General features: G+C 43.9%; 1 protein-coding gene across 2 annotated transcripts in view; it reads left to right on the top strand.

Moving 5' to 3' along the window:
- Nucleotides 1-291: 291 nt before the first annotated feature.
- Nucleotides 292-10,117, top strand: part of plekhj1 (pleckstrin homology domain containing, family J member 1) — a 29,561-nt gene continuing 19,735 nt past the window's right edge. For both annotated transcript variants that reach the window (XM_041204316.1, XM_041204317.1), the window contains exon 1: nucleotides 292-449. In XM_041204316.1, the coding sequence (XP_041060250.1) occupies nucleotides 356-449 (94 nt within the window). In that variant the 5' untranslated portion in view covers nucleotides 292-355. The remainder of the gene's footprint in view (nucleotides 450-10,117) is intronic.

Below are 10,117 nucleotides of genomic sequence, written 5' to 3'. Positions count from 1 at the left end.
CCCGCAGCTTATCGCCTGTACCCTCTGTGGGTGGCGTATAAACCTCGGTCCTTCGGGTGTTTCCGGCCTTTTCCCGTATTCATTGACCTTTCAATGTGCTGCGCGGGTCGGACTTCGTTTCGCTTTTACGTTAGAGACGAGCAGCAGCAGCAGCGGCAGCGGCACTTCCAAGGCCTTGGCTTCCAGAAATAATATCGGTCGGACCGGGCAGCCTGCCCAGGGTGGAGTCTGTGGCCGGAGGGGAAGAGCTGCTCCAGCCCTTCGGGGGGGCGTGGGGTGGGGTGGGGTGGGGTGGGGTGTGGGGGGAGGTTGGGCTGTGATCGAGGAGAGGCTGCGGGCTCTTTAACCGGCTGCTATGAGGTACAATGAGAAGGAGCTGCTGTGTCTCTCCAAGCAACCGGCCGAGAAAGCGGCCGAGCTCATCATGAGGGGCCCGAAGCGCAACGACGGTAAGGCTTGCAACCCATTAACCCCCTCCCCCCCCCCCCCCCCCCTCCCCAGCTCCTCAAAAAGGGGTGTTAAAGGGATTCCAGCTGGTGAAAGGGTGTGGGTGGTGGGGGTGGGGTTGGGGTTGGGAGAAACACTCCTGGGTCTTGTATTGTAACCAGTGCCTCTTGATGTGTGACCCCCCCCCCCCCCCCCCCCATGGTGACAGCTAGTGAGTGTAATGTGCAAGAGTTGACTCAAGCCATCTCACTTCTTCAGTCCACTTATAATTCGCTGTTACCCTTTTTTACCCACGTACCCAGCTGCCCGCTCCAATTGTTAAAAGACATTCGCTGCAGCCAGAAAATAGTGGCCCATACGCAGCCACTCGTATTGAGATAGCTTTTAATGTAGCCAGTACACAACCCCCACCCGCTCCTGCCAAGAAGGAAAAGCAGATGCTGAGCCAAGGGTGGAGTTATCGTGAGGAAGTGACCAAAAGCTTGGGGGAAGAAGTGGGTTTTAAGCAGAGCCAAAGGGGCGACGAGGATGTTGGAGAAAGAGGATTTAGGGTTGGAGTTTGAGTGTGAAGCTGAAAACAAGCCCATCAATAATTAGGGACAAAGGTCAGAGATGCGCAAGAGCCTGGAAAGAGAGAAACAAGAGTTATAGGGATGGGGACAATAGGGATTAGGCTGTAGAGGTATTCGAAACAAGAGGTATTTGAAAACAAGAATTTTAACATTGTGTTGGGGTCTGGAGATAATGGTGGGTTGGCATGAATGGGTGATAGTCGAACTGGACTGGGTATAGGATTGGATTCAACAAAGCGTTTTAGATGAGCTGAAGTTTACGTAATGTAAAAGCGCATGGGATTGGGGGTAGTGTATGGAGATCGATAGAAAACTGGTTGGCAGGCAGGAAACAAAGAGTAGGAATAAACGGGTCTTTTTCCGAATGGCAGGCAAGTGACTATGGGGTACCGCAGGGATCGGTGCTGGGTCTCCAGTTATTCACAATATATATTAATGATTTAGATGAGGGAATTAAATGTAATATCTCCAAATTTGCAGATGAGACAAAGCTGGGTGGGAGGGTGAGCTTTGAGGAGGATGCAGAGATGCTTCAGTGTGATTTGGACAAGCTGAGTGAATGGGCAAATGCATGGCAGATGCAGTATAATGTGGATGAATGTGAGGTTTCCATTTTGGTAGCAAAAACAGGAAGGCAGATTATTATCTAAATGGCTATAAATTGAGAGAGGGGAATGTGCAATACGATCTGGGTGTCCTCGTACACCAGTCGCTGAAGGTAAGCATGCAGGTGCAGCAGATAGTAAAGAAGGTGTCTCGGAAAACGGGGTGAACACTTGGACCCAGGACGTTTGTCTTGGAAGTCTTTATTAAATCATGATATCACGGAGAGCCCAGTCGCATGCAATGGAGTGATCCGGCACTCTGAGAAGCATTGGAGTACACACATAGTTATAACAAAAAAGTACGTGATGAGGTTAGGCAGTTTCAATGGTTGCTTAACCCAATTAATTGTTAACATGATATGGTGACATATCTTGGGCGTGCGCAATAGTTCTTTCTTAGTTTACAACCATATCTGACATCTGGCCCCCATTAGTCTGGGAAGGTAGCTGATAGTGCGACTAGTCTATTAGTTTATGTGCTGGTCACGTGACTGCTCAAGGACACTGTAGTAATTTCATTATACATGTATTTTATTCTTCCACAATCCCTCCTTGTTAATCTTTTAGATTAACACCAGTGAGGAATAGTATCTTCATCATCATATGGGGGTTCATATCCATAAGGAAAAGGCCGGTCCCAGGCGGGGTAAACTTTCTCTCCCCACCAATGGGCTTCACTGGGGCCAGTGCTCATCATTTGGGTAATAATTGAGGCACCACCTAATCCAGTGGAGACGCCATTAATAACCTGGGAGCAGCAAATTCGCAGAGCAACACATACACAGCACCCTATAACATATACCATGACCAACCCAATTAAGACGTATAGCAACCATGCTAGGTAGCAACAGCCATTCCAGGTGGGAGTGGTTCCGTTCTTTTTCGAATTTCCTACAGACATATTAAGGAAAAAGGATAGTTGAGGCATCCCAGGCAACCAGGGGTAAGCTTTATCTCCACAAACCCAGTATGTACCATTGAGGGGGTTTGGTGGATGTCCGGTACTACCAGTACCGGCGGGCTTTCGAATAGATAGGCCAAAGAGGTAAGATATCGTAATATGACAGGAGCTTCATCCCAGATCGTAAGTGCCAGGTGAAAGGTTGGAACACCAACAGGTGGAGTTTACCGGCTCTTGCGGGGGCCTGATTCTAATCCCATGTTCTGTATAGTTCCACCCATCAGTAGGTGGAGAGCGACGGAACCAACCCCTAAACATATTGTGCTGTGATGTTACAGTACTAAAATTTTGAATGTCAGCGTACTCAGTGTCATTTAGAGGAGCAGCACGCAAATGAGCCGTCTCACCCCCATGTTGGGGAGTCTGGGCGCATATCCAACAGGCACCCTGTCCTCCCTGTCTAGCGTAGGTGCGGCATTGAACAAAAATGTGTTTGGGTGAGGGTCCCTTGTGTATACCCCACGGAATATAGCAAGGAGCAGTATCCAATACATAAGACAAATCAAATCACTTGATAACGGCTGCTATATTGTTGCTGGACAATGTCTTTTACAGTGAGTGGTGTGGACCCAGTCTTCCTTCCCTTTAACCTTCCAGGCCGTTCGAGTTGTTAGCAGCACAAGGTAGGGTCCTTTCCACCCTCTCATGCAATTCAGCTGCTGTTTTGCATAGAGGAAAATGAGTACAAATCCAACATTTAGTCCGATTGACTTGCGAGGCTACAGCCTGCACTTGTTGAACCGCAGAATTGGTGTTCCATGCCCTCGCAAGGACCACGCAGGATAGGATCCAAATCAGAGTCAGCATTCTGACGGCTCAGTTAAAGTTCTTGCACAAGCACTTCCGTCCGAGGTCAGCGTCCCCTTGACGTGCGATGCATGGATCCACAACGGTGTCCTTCAACCTTCACGGCCATATGGGTGGTGAGCAGGACTTGGAAAGGCCCTTCCCATCGAGGTTCCAAACAGTTCTTTCTCCTGAAGGTCTTTACTAGGACTAGGTCCCTGGGCTGGTATTGATGGCAGTCTTCAATGGTGGGCTTTTTCTGAGCTTCTACTACGGTATTTATTATTATTTATTAGAATTAGTGAGCACTATACAGTATGTGATCATTCCCTCATCCATAGCGTGGATGTCCATTTCCCTAGCAGACAAGGGTGGGGTCACTGGGAGGCACATAGGACATCCCATTACAACTTCATAAGGAGAGAGGGAGGTGGTACAGTTAGGGTGAGAGCGCATAGTCATGAGCGCCAAGGGTAGAGCTTCAGGCCATTTCAAACCAGTTTCTTCACATAATTTAGCTAGTTTGTTTTTCAGGATACCATTTTGTCTTTCCACCGCCCCAGTAGACTGGGGCTGGTATGGGCAGGAAAGGTGATGGTTGCATTGTAAGGCTTTCAACAGTTCCTTTATCACTTTAGCAGTAAAATGAGGCCCATTATCACTCGATAAAATCTCTGGTATCCCAAATCTGGGTATATATTCACGCAACAACAATTTTACAACAACAACAGCATCATTTCGTCGGGTTGCATACGCTTCCACCCTTCGTGAGAACAAACATACTAGAACTAAAACATAATTATATCCCATACATTTAGGCATTTGTATAAAGTCCATTTGTAGGTGTACAAATGGGCCCCATGGCTGGGGTCCCGTACCAGCAGTCACTGTGGGCGTCTTGCCTGGGTTATGTCATTGACATAGGTATGACAGGTATTACTAATACAATGCCTATTAGCATATTACTATTCACTATACATTCATCATTAATTCTACATACATGTGTTAAACCCCTGAGCTGGCAACCGATCAAATCATGATTCTTGTGTCGTGAGAGATTCAGTAAATGCTCATTAGTTACCCATAAAGGGACTACCCCTTCTTTAATCTGTCTTAAATTTTCTCAGACTTGTTCCAGTGCCCAAGATCCATAGGTGTTGCATACATCATTTCTGCTGGCTTCGTCTGAAATATTTTTCCCTATTTCAATTAATTTATTGATAGTCCCCACATGACTTTCGAGCACGGTAGCCAGACTTTGGATTAACCAATGATGTCCTTATATTGAATATCATAGCGGCATCATTTATCAGGTTGCGCTTAACGCGGTTCCCTCCCAAGCCTGATCGCATCTCGCCATTGAACTGAACTGCTTCAGTCATTAACTGGTGCGTCAGAGCCATATAGAGTGCTTGGGTATGGGTTGAGCACCAATGGGGCAGGACAATTCCAGATATATTCAAGACTGCAGGTACCAGCTCATGGTGTACATTATCATACAAAACTTCTGTACCAAACCATTCGTCGGTCCTGGATGCATAGTCAGACATGATGGGTCAGTCGGTGTGGTTTGAGGGTCTTCAATTATCTGTTGGCCTTCATAGCCAGACGATTTGAGTGCAGGAACAGGGATGTCTTGCTGCAATTGTACAGAGCCTTGTTGAGACCACACCTGGAATATTGTGTGCAGTTTTGGTCTCCTTATCTGAGGAAGCATGTACTTGCTATAGAGGGAGTGCAGCGAAGGTTTATCCAACTGATTTCTGGATGGCGGGACTGACATATGAGGAGAGATTGAGTCGATTAGGATTGTATGTGCTGGAGTTCAGAAGAATGAGGGGGGATCTCATAGAAACCTATAAAATTCTAACGGGACTAGACAGGGTAGCTGCAGGAAGGATGTTCCCGATGGTGGGGGAAGTCCAGAACCAGGGGTCACAGTCTGAGGATATAGGGTAGACCGTTTAGGACTGATGAGGAGAAATTTCTTCACCCAGAGAGTGGTAAGCCTATGGAATTTGTTACCACAAAAAGTAGTTGAGACCAAAACATTGTATGTTTTCAAGAAGGAGTTAGATATAGCTCTTGGGGTGAAAGGGATCAAAGGGTATGGGGAGAAAGTGCAAGCAGGCTATTGAGTTGGATGATCGGCCACGCTCATAATGAATGGCGGAGCAGGCTTGAAGGGCTGAATGGCCTGCTTCTTGTTTGTATGTAACTGGCCAGGAGGTCATTTAGCAGGAAATCAGGAGGTGACAAGCAGGAATGAAAATCTCAATGGCAGATGGGCCAAGGTACAAGTGGAGGCAGGTGTTATTATAGAGGTGGAATTAGGTGGCGTTTATATTGGTGAGAGTGTGATTGGAAACTCTGTTTGGGGTTGAACAAAAGCCTGAGGCTGGTAGTTACCTAGCCCAATCTGAGACACAAGCCAGGGAGAGGGCCAGCAGGTCTGTCATCATCTGTAAAGGGAAAAATAAACAGAAAATACTGGTATGTCAGTATGTCAGGCAACATCTGTGGACAGAGAAACAGTGTTTCAAGTCTGTGACCTTTTGCCAGAAGTGGGAAATGTTGCAGATGTAACAGGTTTTAAGCAAGTACAGAGTCGGAGAAAGGCGATGAGTTGGAAATTTCTTTCTTCTGCACCCTACCCCACCTCCGTTCCCTACCTCCACTTAAAACCTCTCACATCTGTAACATTTTTCAGTTCTCTTGATCTGTTGCCTGAAACATTAGCTGATTCCCTCTTCACAGCTGTTGCTTGATCTGCTTGAACATCTCAGCATTTTCTGTTTATATTTCAGATTTTCAGCATCTGCAGTATTTTGCTTTTTGTAAAGGGAAAAAGATGGGTTAATTTTGCATTTAGATCCTTTCATCAGAACTCAGCGTTCTGATAAAGGTTGTATCTGAAACATTAGTCATTTTCTCTACAAATGCTGACATTGTATAACCAACATTTAAAAGCAATTCTGTTGGTACTAATTGCCCATTTCAATTCTCATTCCCTGCTTGTGCTTGTAAGTGTTCAACAATGTTATGCCTGCAGACTAACTTGCATTGCAGTAAATCACCAGAACAATCACTTGCTTTTTGCTTTGCATTTCATATTTGTATATTACATAACTTAATTAGAAAGTTTAATTTTTCCAGCTACAATAGCAATCTACCTAGCATAGGAAATTGATATTAAATAGTGTTCTCACAAATTCAAGAAATGCATAAGGACAGAGCAAATATAAACAATGATGACCCAATCAGCCCTCTTAATTCAGCAGAAGAGAAAAAAATTATATATTTGCGTTTATCTCATACTGTCAATGAACGTTTGATATGCCTGTTAAATGAGTGATGTTAGTCCTTGATGGATTTGATATTTGTTGCATTGTCAAATCTATTTCTGATATTAAAAAGTGCACCCCATCTGCCAATAACCAAGGAGTGTTATATGTAAACCAATTCAAGGGAATTATTTTTTTTTTACTTAAAGTAGCAATATTTGCTTTTGGTGGGATGGGTTGGGATAACGTGTCTATGTCTTTTGTGTATGTAATCCTCAATTCTCGTCTTACTAAATTTGTCCCTGTCCTCGTTCATAAGTTTTTGTATTGAGGACAAGTTTTGAAGTTCACTTTATCACAGTATAATATAGTTTAAATAACATTTAATTGAATCAAATGCTCAGTTTTCTTGTGAACAATCCCTTTTTTGTTTGAGTTTGTTGGCCTCTAATGTGGGCACTTTAGACGAACAACAGATTTTGTGGTCAGCAGCAAAGGGACAGCACTTACTGCTGACTTCATAAAGCCACCCAAAAGATTTAGCAGGCTCTAGAGCCAATTCCCTCTATTCTGCATGATTTTGGATTTGGTGCCATTTGTGCCATTTAGCAATAGTAGAGGTAGTAGGTAAGCTGATTAGCCAATTGTTATGATCCTAGCTGATGTTACTACTGGACAAGCCAGATCTCGGGGGTGGAACCCAGCTTGATAGATCCCAACTTTTATTTTTTGTTTAGATACGTGGAGAGTGGCTACTGAACAGAGTCACAGGAGTAAGCTGATGAACTTCTAATATTTTATTCTTTTGTTAAACAAGAAAAGATGAACTATATTACAATACTCCTTCACCCACAACTATACCTTTACAAATAGATATATATAGATTCGTAACGAAAACAAGTTGCAAAAGCTATATTATACTCTAAAGTACATAGTATTGTAAACCAATAGGTGACCTGTGGTCAGGTACACCACACTCTGAAACAAAGTGACAGATTCCACCCCAAACAGATGCTATGGATCTCTCCTCAACTCCTGTCAGACACTTGTTACACCATGAGCCCCCAACTGGTCTCACTGGCCTCTGCCTTTTACATGGGGTTTCCAACCTCTACTTCCGAAGAATTTGCTTTGGAATCTTCTCCCAAACAATGCTTTCTCTCAGATGCCTTCCACAAGGGTCCACCTCCAAGGTTTCAAGCTTTCCTGGATCACCACGTGCATTTAAGCTTTCTTCCACGCACTCTCTCTCACTGACTCAGCCGTGCCAATGGAACACCACTGCTTCACATGCCCCTAGTTAAGAGTTAGAGACCTTCAGCTGCCCCCTTGGATCTCTGATTTCTCCCAATCCTATTTTGCTTTAATCCTGCGTCCTGTAGTTTTCTCCCTTTAAGCTTGGAGCCTTTCCTCATTCTTAACTTCACTTAACAGGATCTTTTCCAGATGCCTGTTCTTATCCTTTGTCTTAACTGTCCTCTTGGGACCTTTCCTGTTCCACTCCCTGGTTTTGGGGACTTTCTTAATCTGTTCTTTGGGGAAACCAGCTTCCTCTGCAGTTCTCTCTCCTATCCTGGTTCTGCTGGCCACTGCTTCCAACTTTACTTTGGGACCCTGCTTTCTGTCCCTGTTATGCTTCTTTCAACCTTGGAGCCCACTGACCAATTGCAACCAAACTGAACTGAAACTATTTTTCTGCCTCCGTGGGGCCTCCTACTGCTCGGCAACAGCAGTTTTTTTTCTACCTTGTTTGTTTTGCCTTCCCTTCAAGAGTCATAAAATCTCATTAGAATGCAGGCACGCAGCCTTGCTTAAACTTAAATATATACCTTATTCCTAACACACCCAAGCACACAATTAAGTTAAACTATCTCTATTTCCTAACACAATCAAATTGAAGAATTCTCACAGACAGTAAAGCTGGAAATAGGCAGGTCTTATAATTTGCATTTTAATTATTTAACAAAGTGAAATAAAGATTTGGGTATAAACATGGGATTAGGGTAGAAGCTAAAATATCAAACTTTTAAAATTTAAAACATACCACACTTGTAAAATTAGTTGTCTAGGGTCAGGGAAATTGTTTAGAAGTAATTATGATTTAGTAGGGCTATTTAAATTCTCAAGTGCACCTCATTCAATAAGGCTTAGCATTTTCTATGGTTTTCACTGAGAATAGTCTAAAAAGTTGATGTTCCCATCAAATCACTGATTCTGTGTTGATTGTATCTGCAAAGACCATAACAACACTCTCTGATAGCAGACTTTTAATTTCTGCATTCAATCAACCGCACGTGTGTGGATGCCACAAGCTGCTGTCAGTTTTACACTATTACTGTCAGTGGTGACACCAAGTGATAACAGTTTTGCCATCATAACAACTACACATTTCAGGCCATGCTGGTCATTAGGACCTATATGGCAGCCTAGGCTCTGGCTCTATTAATGCCTTCCAAAACATTAATCTTGACCACCGCATTTTTGCAGAATTGTGTTCAGCGAAGTACTTGTAATGTAGTAACAGTGAAACATCTTGAAGAAAATATTGAAGAAACCATATGCAAAGAATACTAGCTGCCCCCTTGCAAGCACAAGGAGAGGAAGAATACCTAGTAACATTCTTCTCAGGGAAGATTAATTAGGCTCTAAAACAAATCACATTCCAGAGACCGGTTTCAGTATTATGATGAAGCAGAACGGTGTTTCCCAAACATGTCACTTATGAAGAATTAAATGCTGAATCCAATTTGTACCAGCAGCAGCTTTTAGGCCAAGCCTTAACATGTCAAAACAAAAATAATTTCTCTGTACAAAATCCTCCATATAAAATTAATCCTTGAAGCACAGTTGTTCACTTATGTGGCAATACGTTACCAAAGAGTCTCTGACTAGCCCAGTATAGAAACATAGAAAATAGGAGCAGGAGTAGGCCATTCAGCCCTTCAGTATGATCGTGGCTCTTCCTCTATCTTGACACCATACTCCCATTCTCTCCCTATACACCTTGACTGTTTGAGTGTCTAGAAATCTATTTGTTTCCTCCTTAAACATATTCAGTGACTTGGCCTCCACAGCTGCCTTTGTTAGCGAATTCCACATGTTCACCACTCTTGAGTGAAGAAATTTCTCCTCATCTCAGTCCTAAGTGGCCTACTTTCCCAAACTGTGCGTCATGTCAAGATTTTGGGGTCACGAGCTCTGAGGCAGCAACCTGCTGCTGTGGAGCTCAGATTGATTTCTGACAGCTGAGAGGCCCAGTTAAATCCTCTCACTTTTCTATTGGGTGTGGCCTAATGGACTGCTGTGTGAGCCTGATTGCTGCTGCAAAAATGCTTGTGAAAAAGTAGGCACTTATTTTGGTTAGAAACCCTGCCTTTTGATCAGCTCCATCACTGCTTAATGCTTGATCCCACCCACCCCCTCCTATCTCTACCCATGCTGAACATCTCTCATATTTCCACC

This window comes from Carcharodon carcharias, chromosome 14 (assembly GCF_017639515.1).
Source record: "Carcharodon carcharias isolate sCarCar2 chromosome 14, sCarCar2.pri, whole genome shotgun sequence".
Classification (NCBI taxonomy): Eukaryota; Metazoa; Chordata; class Chondrichthyes; order Lamniformes; family Lamnidae; genus Carcharodon; species Carcharodon carcharias.
Note: the sequence above shows the minus strand (reverse complement) of the source record. Positions and strands in the feature narration are given on the sequence as shown.